We start from the raw sequence: 20,013 nt of genomic DNA, 5'->3' as shown, positions 1-20,013 counted from the left end.
AGTACCTCCAAATCAAGCATTTCATCCAAGATCCAGAAGTGCTCAACAAATCCCACCATGGGCTGATCCTCTTTGAACTACACTGCCTCAATCCCAGAGACACAGCCCTACCCTTCACATCATTCCACTCCACTAAAAGTGGAGTTAAAAAATGGGGGGGAGGGGCAGTGGGGGGTTGAATCAGGCTGCCACCAGGGACCTACAGAAATGGTCTCTGATAAGTGAGGAAGTGGGGGATCGCTAAAGTCTGCAATTGTGGGGGCAAGGTATCTTTGTTGGGCCAGGAAAAGCTGGCGGGTTCGTGCCTTAATGGGGCCCACAATTAAAATGGCGTGCCATCCCAATAACACCTTCAGGACATGACTTCTATTTAAATTTGGCCCCCGCTCCCCTGGGGCAGGCTGTCTGCCCGTGACTAAGCTCAGGCATGTTAAGATGGGGGAGGAGTCGGGAATGTGGCATGAACCCCCCCCCCGCCATCTTAACCCATTGCTCACACTGTTCCCGCTGGGTGAGCAGGGTGGAGTTAAAATGCCCCCTTAAGCTTCTGCCGACCAACCTCCATTGCACTCACTGGCACTTTGAACATCTGAGTAGCTCTACAGCTACCGACAGATGAACATAAGCAGTTTTAAAAGCACTGATATGCTGCTCAGCTGACTGTTTCATTCTCCTCCGAGTTGGTTATTTACATAAATCATTAAGTATAAAGAAGGCTAGAACTAACCAAGAAATTTAGGGTCATAGGCCTAGATTTCCTGCCTATCCGCTGCCAATTTTTGTTTCTTTGGTGGATCTGGAACAGGCGGCACGGAGGTGGGGGGAAATTAGACGGGACGCATTCTGCTCCTACTGTATTCCACCATTCAATTTGGATCATGACTGATCGGTATCTTAACTCCATTTACCCACCTTGGTTCTGTATCCCGTAATACCGTTGCCTATCAAAAATCTATCCATCCCAGTCTTGAAATTTTCAATTGACCCAGTCTCAACAGCTTTTTGGGGGAGAGTTCCAGATTTCCACTACCCTTTGTGTGCATCTCTGTGGTGCATCTCTGTCCCACCCCATTGGAGATGAACCTCAATTCTGTGGAAGCAGAAAATCTAGGCTACAGTTTTCAATACAATCCACACCGGTGCACATAATGATTAAAATTTGCATTATAGTTTAATATCTGTTTCTGATTTCAAAATTCAGTTTGATTACAAGAGCAAATAATTTTGGTTCCAAGTCATATACAGTATCTGTAAATCTTTCAAAATCTTGAGATGGTCATGTCAGTGTATAAGGTGTTCACATTCATTGCTCTGTTTACTTTCCTATAGTTTTCTGCTCTCTAGAGTTGGACTAATTACCTTGGCTGATATTTTACTAGTTGAATGGCTGCAAAGCCACTTAAGAGGCATGAAATGACGATCTTATGCACCTCTAAGATCACCTCTCAGATAGTTGTTTACCAGGCTCCAAAGCCGAAGTTTCTCCAGTCCTTCCCCATAGCTCAGCCCTCGGACACTAGGGATCACCCTCATGGCTTTTCTCTGCACTGCCTCCAGTGTTTGAATGCCTGCTTTGTTTCTCTGTGATCAGAACTGGACACAGTACTCAAGGTGCATTGTGATGAGAGCACTGTTCAGTTTGATCATGACCTTCCCTGACCTTTATTCTACTGTTTGGCTGTATAGTTCAACATTCTGTTGGATTTGTTGATTGATGCTCTGCATTGGCTGCAGATATTGAGCGTTGAGGTTCCTCGGTTTCTTTCAGTTTAATCCTCAGCTATTTCAACATCATTCATGGAGCATGCATGTCGCTCATTTTCGCTTCCCATGTGTGATAGTTTAGACTTGTCTGCATTAAATTTCATCTGCTATTTTTCTGCCCGCATGCATATTTTGTCCGACTCAACCTGTAACCTCTGAGTTGTCTCTGCCTCCTTTGATTTCACTGCCCCTCCTACTTTGGTATCGCCTGAAAATTTGACTAGTTTGCACTTAAGTTCTGAATTTGTCATTGCCAAAAATCCAGATACCCTATGGGTTCCTCCCCATCACAACATCCAACTATTTCTTATCCAGAAGTCTATTCCATGTGTTGAAATTGGTCCTAAATTTGCTTTTCACTAGTTTGAATCTGAGTAACCCTGATCTTCTGTTACAGTTTAGTTTGAAACAGTATTCAGGAGTTAGGATTAACTATCTTATATATCTCTATAAAGTCACCTCTCCATTGCTTCCTTTTAAGACTGAAAAGTCCAAGTTTCTCCAGTATCTCCTCAGACCCCCTACCTTTAATGCTGATGATTGGCCAGGCGGCTCCACTCTGAGTTGCCCTCTGGGTTCTTAATTCTTCATTATGTCTTGGTGGTCAGATCAGAGCCACTGCTTTGGGACTCTGCTGTGACCAATCAAGTAGACACCATGGATGTGTGGGAAATCAATAGTGTGAACTGATGTCCTCCCATTTATGGTGTAGCCTGTATGTATAGATTGTATATGTATAGCCTGTTTCCTACCATTGTGGGGACGTTTCTATGTGTATACTGTTTCCAACAATTTGTGGTGCAGTTTGTAGTATAGACTGTACGGTGCAGACTGTATCTGTATCAATGTACTGGACTATTGATTTGCCATGTGCATTATATATAGCACTCCATTCTGTTTTATACTTTTATTTTTAGAATAACACATACTGCTGTAACTTGGGTTAGCAATTAGCATGACAGCTTTTATTTATGAATAGGAATTAATTTGCCCAACTTATTTTACTGTAATGCATATTATATTCTTCACTTCAGTAAATGTCCTGAAAGAGCAACATTCAAAAAAAAGTTCCAAACATAAACAAAACAAAAAGAAGATTACAGGTGCAGCAGGAGAGAATGGTACTCGATTGGATTTTACTATCCCTACAAGCAATGCAACAGAGCTGGATCAAACAGAAACATTACACAGATTGCATTCAAAAAGAGGTAGAGTGGCAAAATATCCTCCGTGTGTTAGATGTAACAAAATCATAACAAAACAAAACAAGAACATGTTTACAATTTTGTAAGAGCAAAGGAGCAGGAATATTCCATTCAGCCTGTCGAGCCTGCTCTGCCAGCACACGTGGCGGTGGGGGGTGGCGGGGGCAGTAGTTTTGACTATCTGCCCAGTGAGAATGGGGTGGTAGTGCTCTGAAAATCGCAGATTCATTTACTGCCCCATTCCAGCTCTGCCACCATTTTGGTTGTGCCCTCCAAATGGGCGGCCGATGTGCCTGCCTGTTGCAGGCAGTTATGTATTATATGCTGATTGGGGTCCCACGACTTACACAGGAATCAACACAATTTTGAGGTGCCAATGGGCAGATTGTGCTGCATAAACTCCAAGCATTGGTACCTGACGTTGAGCGGTCTAACCAGCGGTTCTTAAAGGGACCACTGCAGGCTGCTGCTGAAAAGCTAGGCTTTAGTTTTTGAAAAACTTTTGTGGGGCATGAATACTCCTTCTGGTCCCACAAGAATCTTACGGCCCACTGCCAGCCCCTCTGTGTCCCAGTGCCCCCCCTCCCCCAGCGATTGCCTCAACTCTGGCTGTAAAAATGACACGGGCTTCCCACCGAGGACATTGGATAAGCGGCACAATCATACCACACACTGCCTGCCTGATGTCCGCCCAGGGTTAACCTTGGCCCCAGGAAATCTTTCCTCATCATTTTACATGAAATATATTTACACTTGGGGATTAGGAGAAAAGATTGCAATCTGTTTAGAATAAATGTGAGTCATAGCTTCGTTTAATGATTGCAGTGAAAGGCTCAGAACGAAGAAAGTCAGCTGATAAGATGTCTGAGAATAAAATGAAACGGAAATTGAGCATCACTACTAGTGAAAGTGGAAGAATGTCACAGGTGAAAAATACAACACAAGCTTTGCCTAAAAATAAAAGCAAAATGGGACAAGAAAAACGAAAGGAAGAATCTGTGCCTGAAGAATTCCCAATCAAAGGTGAGTAGTTTCTGTATAATTTTAACATCTGTTAAAGCTGAACTCTATAACATAGTTATAACCATATAGGTTTCTATTTATTCAGAAATTGTAGCATTAATAACAGCAGCAGTCTTAATATTTGTATTGGTGTGAACGGATAATTACTAGTCCTAGCCCCTTTAGAGCTACCCCGGATCAGGTGTATTCCTCAGACGTTCACCTTCAACTAAAGTTTGAGGTAGCCAAATCCTAAAGATGCTTAATTGGGTCTAAAGGTCTGGACTATCTCTCCCTAAAGGAAAGGAACAACCTGAAAATGTTACCATCCTCCAGATAGCACTTTTAATAAGTTTAGCTAGACTGTAATGTTCCGGATATTATGAGGGTCCGGAAAACTCCCCCAGAATTCTGCAACACCTCACCAAAGAGTGCACAGAGATTGAGTTCATGAGTTTTTGATACAGAAGTCTCTTGAGAGACAATTCTAAAAATATATAGATTTATTAAAGAACCGACATGCAGTTTACAGTTGGTGAGTCAATCGCAACATTAACAGTTCCAAAAAGAGAAAGCTTATAATTCTATTATCAGAGAACCTTACTTTCAAATCTTAACTTCGCTACAGTTTTACAGTTCTTAAAGTTCTATTCAGGATATCCACCAAAATCAAATACCTTTGATCCCCGAGGTACAAAGAGTTGGAGACTTACAGAGCTGCCTCTGAAGCCGAGAATCGCTTTGCCCAATTAAAGCGAGTCTGTTATCCCATTTGAGAGTTCAATATTTATACCCTTTTTCCAGTGGTATTTCCTTTAAAGTTTTCTGCTGATGTAAGCTAATTATCTCTAGTCATTTTTTTGCTGACTTCTGCAATTCTTACAGTCACCTCAGCTGGTAGCATTACAGAATTATGTCTCCTCTCTAGGTGTTCTAAGTTTACCATAAAAAACAGTGTGACGGCAGGTGGGTTTTTTACTTGATGTCATTTTTACGAAGGCTTCTTTACGAGGTGTAAATTAGAACACCTTATCCAGGGTGAACCAATGTTTCGTTCCCAAAGGTCAGCCTGTCAGGAGCCTTTAACTTTCTGTTTCAATAAGGTTATTGATTCAGTGTCAACAACTATCTTATCTCAATAGCTAGAATGCTTTCATAGCTATTTCATAGTTAGGTTTCTAAATTTCCAAACCCAGTTTGTCATGTTTTAACAAGGCCAGAATTCTTTCATAAGATAGTGTATTTTTCTGAATAGGTTATATGGCTTATTCCTTCACAGGTGCACTTTCTTGAGGAAACTCTTGCACTGATGTGGTACATTGATCACTTGGGGCAGTGTATTGACTTCACAATATAAGCCAGCAAAATAACGCACACTGATTGTTGTGTACTGCATTACATTATCATTCACAACTATCTTCCCTTCAACATTAATCTGGAACACATCTGCACCATGGCCATGGATGACAAAGGACTGTCTGAACCAGCAGAATATGTGTTAACATTGGTGCAGGTTGAGAGACACAAACTGATTGCCACCCATTTCAGTTAGGGCAAGTTTCAATGGCAAAGTTAGAAACTTCATACACCAGTCTAACTGACACTATGGGTGCGATTTTGCCAGCGCTCAAAGAGCGGGTTTGGAGTCGGGTCAAAGGTTAAAATCATTTTGATTGAAAACGGGTTGCGATCCCACTGGCAACCAGCCTCCAAACAATTTTCCCAAGTGTCAGGTCCCCGATTTGCGAATGAACTCAACACTTAGCGGTGGGAAAAGGATTAAAGGCAATTACCTGCCTATTAACAGGTATTTGCCAGTAGTTGACAGCCTATTTTTGAATTTTACCTTTTCTGGCTCGAGTTTCCCAATGTCCGGATGCCACGCCAGGTAAGTGTGGTGTGTTGTGAGTCTGCTGTAATGTTTCTGGATTGATGACAGCTGCAGAAGTGGTGTGAAGGAGCCAATGTTGCACATGGTGAGTATCAGAGGAAAGAAAATGTTGGGAACTGCATTTTTAATACATTTACACTTTTCTTTAGGTTACAAGTTTTTAAATCCATGTCCAGTGCCACTTCATTGGGAGAACCTCTCTCACCAGTGACAGATCGCTTCTGCCACCTCACCTGCAGCTGCCATCTATTCCAGCCTATGGAGGGAGTCATTGGAGAGTCTGGGTGCAAGAGGTCACCTTTGTGCAGTGATTGTCAGCGTTTGCAGCACCTCAATACTGTCAAACATTGAGAAATCAACTGTCAAAATAAAATTGTGCGGTGGTCCCTTTAAGGAAACCGGCAGATGACGCGTCATCAAATGACGTCATTTGACCCGCTTCCTGTTAATTGGCTGGCAAGCCCGCAGGGCGGGCTTAATAAGGTCAATTAAGGCAAAATCACGTCTGTGGGCTGGATGCAGCTGGGGGCGGGACTGGGAGCCGGAAACCACCTGACCCGCACCCAACTCGCCTCCATTAATAAAATCACGGCCTATGGCCCTGAAAGTTCATAGTCACACATACTGACCTACCATACCAAACCTGCACCTGATTAAAAATTGTACATATTTATATGGATGTGTTTAAAGATGAAACAAATTATTTGTGGTTGAACAGGTTTTGTTTCCATGGTTCTAACACCAACAACCATTCCCATTACCTGAACTGGTGTACCTCTATACTACTACTAGACACCCGTCCGTCTGCTCAGCAGTGACGATGGGGCCAAATGAATTCACTCCACTCGTGTCAGTTCTGAACTAGCCCGGCTGCTTCAGTCATCTGTATCCCTTTCTTGATGTTGTCTATCCAGCGCTTCTTTGGTCTTCCTTGGCTTCTTGTTCCATGTACCTCTGTATTCAGGGCCATGAAAGATATTCTAGCTGTTTCCATTCTTGAAACACGTCCAAACAATCACAGTTGTCTTTCTTGGAACTTCTGTATAAACGTTATTTCTTGTCTAAGACATGTTCTTATTATATCACTCTTGATTCTTTGCATCCTGGATACACCCAGTATTCCTTTTACCAACTCATCTCTGATGTTAGTATTATTTGCTCATCAAGTTTTATCATGTTCCAGCACACTTCAGGTTGGCTCTTCAGGTGGTGGAGATAGCACTCACCCATCTGGTTATATCATCCCAAATGTGTTTTCTGTTTGAATTGAAAGGGGGAGGATAGAAGGAGTGCACACTGAACCTAAAATTGTGTCCTCTTGGCCAGTTACTGTTGCACAAAGATGGACAATTCAGAGACTCTGGGCTGGATTTTGCGGGGTGGGGGTGGGGGGGGTGGGGGAAAGGGGAGTCAGCGGGTGTGATCGGTGGCAGATCGGGTGGGAAAGTATTTTTTTTCCCCAGTGGGTCGGGAACCCGCTATGAACCCGCCACCACGTGTCTTTACCAAATGTCGGGTCTGTCAGCTCTGAGCAGACCCTACACACAGTGGTGGGGGAGGCAATTAAAATCATTAGTGGCTTGTTTACTGTCACTTATCAATGTTTTTTTCCCAGCTTTTTGGATTTGATAGGTCGCCTACTGGTTTCCCGCTGTGCCTAGACCTTGCCTGTGAAGCTGAGGCGGGAGGTCATTGGCCATTGAATCAGCTGATGAGTTGACAGCTTCAAATGTCAAGTCAAAGCTCCCAGCTGATTGAGATAAATTCCCTTAACCATTAGCTTCTCTAAACTGCATTTCCACTACAGATTCAGGATGCTGCAAGTCTTTACACATGTCTCCACCCAGTCTGACCTCATTACCTCTCCCACCATTGACAGGTCGCTTCTGTCATCTCTACTTCACCTGCAGTCTATTCCATCAGCACGGGTGCCCTTGAAACTCTCTTACCTTGGTCCTCAGAATCCCACCACGCCAACACCAGCAGCACCAGTCATACCAGCAGCACCAACAACAACTCCAACCTTCTCCGCAATCAACTGGTGCTGCACAGGACACAGAGCATCAGCACTTGACCATATTGCTGCCCGGGAGGCCAGGAATGGCCTCACCATGGCCAGATTGACTTCACTTGATGCTGTACACCCTGGCTGCCACATGATGTGCCAACACCATAAAGCATCCCTACAATGTCCAAGCCATTCCTTTCACACTCATCACCATTGTGGGGGTACTGTTATGCCTCACAATTCACTGCAACTCACTAAGCCACTTTCAAAGGTGAACACAGATCTGTGCAAGAATGCAACGTGCTGAAAATAAAGGTTTCAATGTTTGACACCACATTAACAGAAACTTTAAATGAACATTGCATAAAACACCCAAGTGCCTACCCTTGTGTGTTGTTAGTTGGTATAATTGCACTAGAATGAGGGTGAGTGTGAGGGGTGGCTAGTGAGATGGGGATGTGATAATGTAGATAGAGAGGGATGGGTGGAGGGGCAAGGTAAGTTGGCGTGAGTAAGGATGTGCAGGAGTAGGGTAGGGAAGGCAGAGTGATGGGGATGTGATGAGAGGCACAGCAGGATGAGGTTGAGTGAGGCTTTGCAGTAACATTTCGTGATCTACTGAGATCATTGAAAGGTTTACGCCACTGCAGCCTGGTCCTCATGACCACATCCCTGCTTGTGCCCTCCTGTGCAATGTGCAACCAGGCTGCGTTGGTCTCCTGGGGAGGTCTCTTCCGCCCATCAGAAGGGAAGAGAACCTCCCTGTGTGCTGTGACTCCCTCCAGAAGCATATAGAGGGAGTCATGGGAGAATCTGGAATCAGTCATGCACCTCTGTGCAATGCTTGTCATTGTTTGCAGCACCTCATTGCTGTAGAACACTGAAAGCACAAATGTCAAAGTAAATTTGCGCATGGTCCCTTTAAGGAAACCAGCTGATGACGCGTCATCAAATGAAGTCATCAGACCCGCTTCCTTCAATTGACTGGGAAATTCTCTGGTTGGGCTTAACAAGCCCAATCAGGGGAAAGTCACATCGGAGGCCTAGATGGAGCAAGCAGCGTGGCCATTACCCTCCACTGACCTCGCCTGCCACGGACCCGCCAAGGTAGGAGAAATCGCCACCTAACAGTTTCATTCAGTAATTTCAAAGCTCTTTTGTATCAGGAGTCTTGTGGCAACTTAAAAGTACCTACATTTATTCTTCAAAGCATCAAACTGCTACACTTGGTAATATTAATAGGGGCTGTACTGGCATGCCACCTTGCCCTCCAGGATCTATAGTGGAGGGAGCGTAGGCAGCGAGAAAGACGGGAACATGTGAGCAGAGAGATGAGGAGGGATATCAGGGCTCTCACCAGGAGGGTATTCCGAGAGCACTTCTCCTACCTTCAATTAAGCGAGGAGCAGTGTATTAGACACCTCCGCCTCACCAAGGAGTTGGTCACAGAACTCTGCTACCTCCTCCAAACAGACCTCCAGCCTCACACCAGGATGACTTAAAGCCCAGAACCCCTTTGCTCACCACATCCCCATCATTCCATCCCTCTCGCAGGCCGTATCACACCGCAAAACTGAAATGCTAGACACCACAAAAGAATGGTAAGTGAATCAATAAATTTATCAAAAATCAGTGAACACATATTTACACCAAAAATATTAACTATTCACCATTGTGCAATCCCTTAGTGCCTCTCGTTACTGTGCCTTTTCCTACTCTAGTGCTCCTACAAAGTGTTGGCCCAGTGGCTGCAGCAGGGCTGGTGGAAGGCTGCTGAGTGTCCATGCTGGAGACTTCAGATGGCCTTGCAGGACGCCCTCAACCAGCTCTGGACCTGGAAAGCCCGGCTGTAGACTGCACCACCTCAGCATGGGCGGCTGCAGTCTGTGATGGCTGGATGACAGGCAGTGACAAGGGCAATGGCAGAATGGCAGTGGTGGGAGCAGAAATGCTGTAATCCTGAGAGAGGACAGCAGGTTCCTGCTCCACTGACCTTCTGCCACTCCCCTGGGGCAGCACCTCAGCATCACTAGCAATCTGTTGCAGCACAGATTGCTGGCTTGCTGCCACACCGTGAAAGCCCCAGTGGACGGTAGTAGACCCAGCCACGATGGCAGCAGTCAGAGCTTGTGTGGCATCAAGCTGAGACTGTATGAGAGCGGTCTGAGATTCGATGCCAACAAGCATAGACTGTATTACAGTACTAAGACGTTGCATCGCTTCCACGTGTGCTGCAATGGAAGCTGCCAGATCGCCCATCACACGCGGCATCAGGTCTGGGTCGCCATGGTCTCTCTGGGAGTCTACCATCCTTTGCAGACTGGAAATGATGGGCTCCATGGTGTGCACAGAGCCTTGTGCAATGTTGGAGGCGGACTCCTCCACGCTCCTTACCATTGCCGAGAGGCTCTCGGGCACCATTGTCATTGCACCTATCATCTCCGTGTGCATGCCCATCACCCTTCTTCTAAACGCCTCCCCATCGAGGTCCTCATCTGAATCCTGTGCAGCAGAACTCGCATGCGAACTCTCTCTCCGGGGAGCTGGCCCCCGAGCTACCCTTTCACCCTGGCCTTGCTGCAGCCCACTCGTCCCTGGTGCCTCACCCTGTGCAGATCCCGCTACAATGCTAGCCTCTAAAGAACACGTAGTGCCAGTATCTGAGCTGGTGTCTGTGGGTGAGACATGCAGTGACGTGGTATTTTCTTCCTCCTCCTCTTCTCCCGCCTCGCCCTCTACGGTGCCCTCAGGGACAGGCTGCTCAGGTGCTTGCTGATTATGTGAAAGCATAAAGGCACAAGAGTCAGGCTAAGGTGAGGGGAGGCGGACAGGAAGGGAGAAATGCATGCATACAGCATGATTAGCTGGAAAGTGCCAAACGCTTGTGGAGTGAGGGGGAAGTGGTGGTACGTAGCATTTGTTGAAGCATCCACTCACTCTGACCACCCGAGTGAGGTCATTACATTTCTTCCTGCACTGTGTGTGGGTTCTGGGGACCACAGTGCTGCCCAAGACGTGCTGCACTACCTCCCTCCACATGGTGTGGAAGACTTGTGGCGTGGGCCTCCTGCCACTTGTCCGGTAAAGCACCGCCCTCCGTCTCTACACAGCGAAAACCAACACCTCCAGTGCTTCATCGGAGAATCTGCGGGCTCTCTTCCTGGGGCGTGGACCTGCCATGAGCACACCTGGTTCAGTCCTCTGGCTCCTTCTCCTTGTTCTGCTTCTGCTTGCTGAGGCAGCTGCACAGCCAGCAATGCTGAGAATGAGGTGCTGTAGCATCAATGAACCTCTCCTTTAACTAGTGAAAAAAGCCTGTGGCAATGATGAGTTGGGATGAGACTGCACCCGATATTGGTCCAGCCTTTAAGGGTAAAGTTTTTAAGACTTGAATTAGGACTGCAATTATTTTTTTGAGTAGTGAGGACAAATTTTGCGTGCATTCTAAAGCATTGGCGCCTGGCGCTAATTCTCCATCTTTTCTACTGACACCGCCCATTCCTTGGCTATGACGAATTTCTAACCCATTATTAGTACCGAAGATTAAAACAATAAAATTGTAGTGTATCCTTTCTGAATCATTTTTGTTTTATGAGGCTGAATAGCAATGTCAGTGCACGAATGAGTAACACATTTATATGACGTTCCTCTGTCTATTGCTTTAACCTTTGTTAACATTTCCTATCTGTAGCAGCACTGGAGTTGTCTCAGTACAGTGTTAAAATAAAGACCATTGTCATGACATTGCAGGATCTCAGTTCAAGTGCCAGTCGAGTACCGCTGCAGATATTATAATTCTAATCGATGGGTCTTGGAGTATTGGCAGAGTAAACTTCCGATTGGTGCGTCAGTTTTTGATAAACTTAATTACACCTTTTCATGTTGCTGTGAATGGAATTAGAATTGGTAAGTACTGCATTTGTGTCCATTGCTTAAAACTTAATACACTAGTTTGACTGGTTTCCTTTACCATCTGTTCTATTTAATTAAAGGGAAGACTTAATGTACACATATAATCAAGAAGAATAATAATTTTAAGAAGGCATGCTTTCCCCTAGCTGGATTAAAGGTGGAATGGATGTGATCTCTGAGATGAGGATATCATCCTACTGGTCCCACTTCTTTGAGTGAAATTATGATTGAGGGGGGGTGGGGGGGCGCAAGAAGTACCTGCTCCCTCCATTGGAATTTCACAACAAAAATAAACGAGATAGGGACATAATGAAACCAGGTCCCATTCCAAATTTCGCCCCCACCCCCAGACTGATGCACATTCTTGTATCATCCCCTCAGGCCCAGGCATTTCAGGACCATACTGCTTTGACAGGGTGGAAATACTGTCAGCGACTGCTGCTATTCTTTGCCTCAGATTTGTTTGGCTTGTTTTAGTGCCCATCTCTATGGGTAGTAGCAGCAGAAGATATATTACTCCTATGAGGTCTGAGCAACTCCTTTCACAACAACAAAACCCTTTTTGATTTGTACTGCATCCCTCTGCTAATGTAACCTGATATGCTACAACCCTTTGTTTTTTAACTGCAGCTGAGAACTTTGCTGAAGTTTCATAGAGTAATCCATTATAACCCTTCGATCTCTTTGAATGAGAGCGCACCAAGACGGAAATGTGGGAAAAATGAAATAAATTCTGAATTATTAAAAAATTAGTATAATTGTAGATTCAAAAAATGTCTCCATCGTCTGTGCTCAGTCAGCTAGACTGACCTGGGACAGCAGTAGTGATGCTATAATTACCCTCAGCAGCCTTGAGCGAAAACCATGGGTGAGATTAGGGAGAAATCAGGCAGGGTTCTCACTCTTGACTGCTGATCAGTGACCCGTGCTAGAAATTGTATAAATGCAGATGTTGGGTGAGGACAAGGGGCCAGGCTTAGCTATGGTGACCTGAGCTGTGGTATCACTGGGCTCACACGTGAAGAAAGGCCACTTGAGCAAGATATTGGAGAGCAGCTGGCGCCCATGGAATGGTATCCTAGTCAGCACCTTCAGGAGATATGAGAAATGAGGAAAAGACAAAAAGTTCTTTGTGCACAGTGAGAACATACTGAGTGAGGCATAGAAACACTTTCATTCCTTCAGTACACTTTTGTGGTGTGTCTGTAACTTAATATGTGGAGAAAAATGTACAAGATAACGTGTGACATCCAGTAACACAGCACTCTCACTGTTAAAGATTGTTCTTCTTATAACAGGTTTAACTCAATACAGTGGAGAACCAAGGACAGAGTGGGACCTGAATGCTTATTCTACCAAGAATGAAGTGCTAGAAGCAGTTCAAAAAATACGCTACAAGGGAGGCAACACATATACAGGTATATTATCGCTAATAATACAATAATTACTTCCAGAGGTAATTTGAATGTTCATTTTCGGTTAAATATTTGCCAAATTATGAACATCATTGAAGTTTCAAGACTTTTTGACATTTCTTTTGCTTTAGTTTGGGACTTTAATACAACCAACACAGGTAGTTCTGACACATGCTGAAAGGCTAGGCACTTCGACCATCTTCAAGCTGACTCACAAATTTTTGTTGCCATTTTTGCCCACTGAGCTAACATATCGTCTCTCGTTTTACTTCTGATTTTAACACTGGTATGCTGAAGACCTGTTGGATTAACACATTGCCGTTTTACCAGGTTAGACTTAAACCCAGCCTAGTGGTATGAAAGTCTCCTTGTTATTCTGGATGAAAGGCTTTATATAAAATGAGTTTGGATAGACTCTACTGTTCCTAGTGAGGATAAATCCAGTGGATGAAACTATCCATGATTTGGCATGAATTATCATAGAAATTACAATACAGAAGGCGGCCATTTGGCCCATCACATCTGTGTCAGGACAAGCTCTTAACTGGAGCTATTTACCCCAATCCCATTTCCCTGCTCTTTCACCATATCATTTTATATTCTTCCTTTTCAAAGACTTACCCAGTTCCCCTATTTAAATTTTGATATAAACATAGTCTTTATGCCTCTTCCCACTGATTTTTCAGTGGATCTGGGGTGGGCAGTTGGAAAAATATACTCTGGAATGTGCTCCGCTGCTTCTCTGTCTCTCTCGGGTTTTACACTATCTAGTTGCGTCAGGGGAAACTCTACTCACTGATTTGTGGACAGGTGAATGGTGAAAGGATCCAAATGAGGGTAGCATGACCATCCTATCTCCCCCACCACTATGTTTCCCCATTATTTGCACACTTGGACTGCTGTATAGCTCTGATACCCAGCATTCAGATACCGATGGAGGGATCACCGGGACAATAATTGAAGAGGGACCTTTGCAAATGCTCTCAGAGTGTGTTTGTACACAGGGACATTACATTAGTGTAATCCAGCATTTTCAAGGAGAACAAAATTAAAACTTGCTGGCGAGCTCTCTTTCACTGCGGCAGGCCTCCAGGTCAACCACAGTAACTCTCCACCCCGATATTTGTGCAACTCCCCAGCAAAAGCCCATGTCCTGCATGTAAATGACCCTGGAGTCAGAATTATGCTCAGGGTCAACACTCTGAGACAGGTAGAAGACCTATCCAACCAAAGATGCACTCCAATTGGGTAGGTGGGTGGGGCGGTAGAAAGCCTTGGCCATAGTCTTTGCCTCAATAGCCACTTGTGGTAAACCAGTCTATGTTCAGATGATGGCAGATCATCAACCTGAAATGTTAACCAGACCTTCCTCTCTCCACAGATGCTGCCTGACCTGCTGAGTGTTTCCAACATTTTCTGTTTTAATATCAGATTTCCAGCATCTGCAGTATTTTGCTTTTTGCTTCATTGTTTAATTCACTGCCACTTCTCATCCAGGAATGCCCACCTTGAAGAAGTTCTGCTCTTCAATGTGTTTTTGTTTGTCTCTTTTATCCTATTCAATTTCATTAGTATCTGTCTTCCTTCTTGTGTTTGATCATGTGTTCGCCAAACTCACTTTAGGAGTCACATCTTTTTTGCTCAATGTCTGTCTCCAGCTCAGACTCATTACATATGAATTCCAGCTTAAATCCCACCCTTCCTGTTTCGTATCCACCCATGATCACAAATATCCCTGTGATATTCACTGTTACTCTATCCATTGCTCTTATCCATCTCATGAGATCCACCCTCTCCGCCATGTGCCACCATTTGCACGCTCTCGACCTTTCTCTTCAGCACCGCTGACTAATTTCATTTTAGAGCTCTCCCGGTGTTCAGTTCCATTTCATCATTCACCTCATCGGGTGCTTTAACAAGAAACTTTTTTCTTCCTGTCAGGTAGCAAGGACTGCAAGCGTCAATGACTCTTGGATGCCAACATCTCTCCTGATCCTTCTTCCCTATCACTTTCTTCTGACCCCATCCCTCCTTTCAATCTCCCCTCTTAATTGTATTTTCACTATCCCCTTTGACCTTCCCCTATTTGACAATGCATCCTCAGCAAAGCGTTCAGCTTCATCCCCTTTGTAATATATGTGGGTAGTACAAATGAAGGACAGAGACACGATGAGTTGCTCGTCAAGGTGCTTGTTTACTAGGCCAGAGCGAACTGAGCATGCTCACACTAAACCATGTGACAAACCATGTGATAATACATTACACTGCTTTCCCCTTAAAATAAATGTACATATTCCCTTCTCCAATACAACAAAACTATGGTCCCACCTTTCTCAGTATTACATGTACCACATAACAAAAACTACTGGCTTTTTTTCTTTTAAATGAACTACAAATCCAGTTTAATATCAAGTTTGCAGAGCATTCCTGATCTCCTTACAGAAGGTTTTGCTGTTGAACCAATTTTCGGGCTGTTTTGTTTTGGTTCTGCTCTTAAAGAAGTAGGTACCACCACTCTGTTTCCCCACTTGATACAACCTTGCTCAAAAGACAATTCAGTATGACAGTTATGGAATGGTTTCAACTCTGTGTCCAGACACTGATCAGTCCATCCATTCAAGGTGTTTTCATACACTCTTTTCAGTACTGAGTCCTTTTGAGTCTCATTTGCAATCTCAGTTGCATTCACGGGAAAGTCTTTGTCAACTGTGTGAAAATCTCACCTTCACTCCCAACACATGAGTCTCCATGTGGCAACCTAGACAAGACATCTGCGATTGTGTTTTGCTTTGAAGTGCGATATTCAATCGTGTTGTCATATTGTGACAACAACACTGCAACACAGCCCAACGATGCATTCTTGATGCGGCCATTGCAGGGATGGCAGATTTGGGCCCCAATATTGCTAGGAGCGGTTTGTGATCGTTTATCAGGATAAACTTTCTGCCGATCAGGAACTGTTGGAATTTCTTGATTTCAAACACTATGGCGAGTGCTTCCTTTTCAATTTGTGCGTAGTTTCTTTCGCTCTTTGTGAGGGTTCGCGATGCAACCGCGATTGGTTTCTCTTGGCCGTCATCCATTACGTGACTTATGACAGCTCCTACACCATAACTAGAAGCACCACACACTAACTTAAGCTCACGCTCTGTTTCGTAGTGCACAAGTAGAGCATCACTAGAGAGACTTTGCTTACAAGCATCGTAAGCTTCCTGTTGTGCTTTTGTCCACTTCCACTGGACATCCTTCTTGAGGAGCTCGTGCAATGGAGCTAACATGGTCGAGGTAGGTAAGAAATGTGCATAGTACTGGACCATTCCAAGGAAAGATCTTAACTCAGAGACGTTCTGTGGCTTTGGAGCATTAATGACAACATCAACCTTTTCCTTCACTGGTTGCAAGCCATTTGCATCAACTTTCAGACCAAGGTACACAACCTCGGACTGCACAAAAGCATATTTGTTCCTTTTCAATTTTACATTGCGGGAATTCAACCTTTCAAGCACTAAATCTAACACTTCTAGATTTTCTTCTTCGCTGCTTGTTGTGATCAGCACATCGTCTTGATTGCATAAGCAATTTGGAATTCCTTGCAAAATCTTATCCATCGTAGCCTGGAAGATTTGGGGGGAGGACTTTACACCATACGGCAGCTTGGTGTCTGAGTACAGTCCCTTGTGTGTGTTGATAATGAGATACTGTTGACTCTCTTTGTCAACATTCAGCTGAGCATAAGCGTGCGACAGGTCAAGCTTCGAGAAAACCTTTGACCCAGAGAGTGCTGCATACAAATCTTGTGATGTAGGTAACGGGTACTGTTCATTGTCAACTGCTTGGTTGATAATAACTTTGTAGTCATCACACAAGCTTACAGTTTTGTCTGCTTTGGGCACTACCACAATCGGGGTAGCCCATTCACTTTTGTCAGTTTTTACTAGCACTCCATTCTCTCTGAGCTTTTTTAGCTCTTCCTCCACCTGACTTTTCATCGCATAGGGGACAGGCTTTGCGTTGGACTTGATGCGGATATGCGCGTCATACCCAGTGATGCCCTCATAACTGTCTGTGAACATGCTTTCATACTTGTTCAGCATTGTGTTGAGTTGCTTCTTTGAAGCATCTACACTGAAGATGTTTTTCCAGTCTAGTTTTAACTTTCTTAACTAGTCTTTGCCAATGAGGGTTGGCCTGTTGTTGTAGCTCGCTACAATAATAGGCAGCTTTACTGACTGGCCATTGTGTTGAACTGTACATTCCATTTGTCCACATACCTCTAGGGAGTGATTTTCATTCAGAAGTCGGGAAGGAGGCAGGACTACAACTTTTGGGGTTGTAGTCCTGCCTCCATCGAGATGCGGCCAATCCACACGATTTTAACTTGATTGATCTTGTTGAGCCCGCCCAGCGGGCTCAGCAGGCCAATTAAGGGCCACCCGGCAACAGGTGACGTCACAGACTGAAATTTCATCTGTCAAGACGTTTTGACAGATGAAATATCAGTGTTTCACAGCTGTTTGAAGCTGTCAAACACTGACAGTATTATGTCTAACCTGAGTCCTTCTACACAGACTTAGTTAGAAATCTCACCGGCACAGAAAGCTGCAGGCTGTCACTTTTGACAGTTCGCAGCCATTCTGCTTTCTGTGCCGGTGAGATGATGGACTCCCGAAACCTAGAGGAAGGAAGGCTGTAAAGGTAAGTACAGGTAATTTAAACTTCTTTACACACTTTAGACACACCAAACACACTTACCTTTGCACTCATGCACCCATCACTCACCTGAACACCGACATCTCGACCCCTCCAAGTCCTTCAACCCGACGGCCCGACTCCTCCAACTTGGCGTGGTTTGGAGCCATCGGGAATCCCACACTTCAAGCTTTAAAATAGGGATTAGGCTAAAAACTGCCTGTTAACTACCTGTTAACAGGCAATTAATTGGTACTAATCCCTTCCCGTCTCGGGTAGGCGGGTCCCAGTGCGGGGCGGGTACCCGCCTCTTTTGAAACTTACATGGAGGCGGGTTGGGGGCGGGATGGTGTCAGGACCCCCGAATTCGGGACTTTAACCCCCCACACGCCTCCAATCCCGACTCCACGGGTCAATGAAAATTGACCCCCTAGGATTTCTTCGGGTAGGTTTTTAACACTATGGTACTCTTTGTAAGTGGTATTTGATTAAACTCATATGTGTCCTTACTTATGATAGAGCAGTCGATACACTTATCAATATATTGGTCATTGATCAAAAGTTTTGTACGGAAGTCTTTCTTATGACTGCTAGCGTTGCCGCTAGTGGCATAGATACTGTAGATGTCTAGTTTTTCAACATCAGGTGTGTTCAATCAATATTGTGAACTCCTCCCTTTTTTTGTCGCTGCTTTGCATTGCCACTAAAATGGTTCTTGCTTCCTGCTTTCGATCTAGCTCTGCAAGCTGTTGAAATATGGCCTTGCTTCTGGCAGTGAAAACACTTCCCATTTCTGTATTGGCAGGTCTGTGGTGAGTGTTTTCCATTGCAGCGATAACAATTCACTGAACTGCTCACACCGACATGCTTTTGACTTGGTCTCAGAACTTTAGGTTTGGCAGTGGCTTTGTGACTGTAGACCTCAGCTGCACTAGTCACTTGAGTTGGACGGAGCTCCCTAGCATTCTTAGATGCCATCTCCAGAGATAGGGTAATTTTGCATGTTCTGTCAAACGTTAGGTTCGGAGCGTTCAGTAACTTGGACTGTGTGCGCTCATCCACCAGACCACACACAAACTTATCTCGCAATGCACGATCTAAAAGTGTGCCAAAGTTACAATGCAAAGACAGGTTCTTAAGAGCTACAATGTGCTCACTGATGGTTTCACTTTGTTTTTGGTTTCTGGTACCAAACTTATAGCTCTCTGCTATTTCTAAGGGCTTTGGGTCGAAATGGTCCTCGAGTTTCTTGACAATGTCTTCAACCAACGCATCCTTTGCTTTCCCTGGGGCGAGTAGGTTTGTCAATGTTCCGTAGACATCTGGCCTGATCTCCGTTAGAAAAATTGCTTTTTTACGTTCATTAATTATTTTATTTTCAGCTTGAACATTCTCATCTGCACCTTCGGTCTCAATAATGATATTGGCCCTAAAAAAAATCTCCATCCACTCAGTGTAAGAACTGAATGGTTCGTGAGCTCAGACATACATGCCGAGGCTTCCGATGAATCCCGTAGGCGCGGCCTGTCCCAATCTCGTTGAACAGTGACTCAGCATGCTACTTGTGTATCTGTGACAATCAACAAAAACAACAACTTTTATTTATATAGCACCTTTAACATAGTAAAACATCCCAAGGCGCTTCACAGGAGTATTAAAAGACAAAATATTTGACATCGAGCCACATAAGGAGAAATTAGGGCAGGTGACCAAAAGCTTGGTAAAAGTGTTAGGTTTTAAGGAGTGTCTTAAAGGAGGAAAGAGAGGTAGCGAGGCAGAGAGGTTTAGGCAGGGAATTCCAGAGCTTAGGGCCTAGGCAACAGAAGGCATGGCCACCAATGGTTGAGTGATTATAATCAGGGATGCTCAAGAGGGCAGAATTAGAGGAGTGCAGAGATAGGGAGGGGCGAGGCCATGGAGGAATTTGAAAACAAGGATGTGAATTTTGAAATTGAGGCGTTGCTTAACCGGGAGCTAATGTAGATCAGCGAGCATAGGAGTGATGAGTGAACAGGACTTGGTGCGAGTTAGGACATGGGCAGCCAAGTTTTGGATCACCTCAAGTTTATGTAGGATAGAATGTGGGAGGCCAGCCAGGAATGCGTTGGAATAGTCAAGTCTAGAGGT

The 20,013-nt window shown here is 44.6% G+C and overlaps 1 protein-coding gene across 2 annotated transcripts in view; it reads left to right on the top strand.

The window, feature by feature from the left end:
- Positions 1–20,013, top strand: part of LOC147108694 (collagen alpha-1(XIV) chain-like) — a 185,047-nt gene that overhangs the window by 28,195 nt on the left and 136,839 nt on the right. For both annotated transcript variants that reach the window (XM_086005412.1, XM_086005411.1), the window contains exons 4-7: positions 2,799–2,972; positions 3,795–3,992; positions 11,621–11,776; positions 13,081–13,200. In XM_086005412.1, coding sequence (XP_085861538.1) covers positions 2,799–2,972; positions 3,795–3,992; positions 11,621–11,776; positions 13,081–13,200 — 648 coding nt within the window. The remainder of the gene's footprint in view (positions 1–2,798; positions 2,973–3,794; positions 3,993–11,620; positions 11,777–13,080; positions 13,201–20,013) is intronic.

The sequence above is a fragment of the Somniosus microcephalus genome, chromosome 13 (assembly GCF_052327205.1).
Source record: "Somniosus microcephalus isolate GS21.2 chromosome 13, FLI_Smic_1.0, whole genome shotgun sequence".
Lineage (NCBI taxonomy): Eukaryota > Metazoa > Chordata > Chondrichthyes > Squaliformes > Somniosidae > Somniosus > Somniosus microcephalus.
Note: the sequence above shows the minus strand (reverse complement) of the source record. Positions and strands in the feature narration are given on the sequence as shown.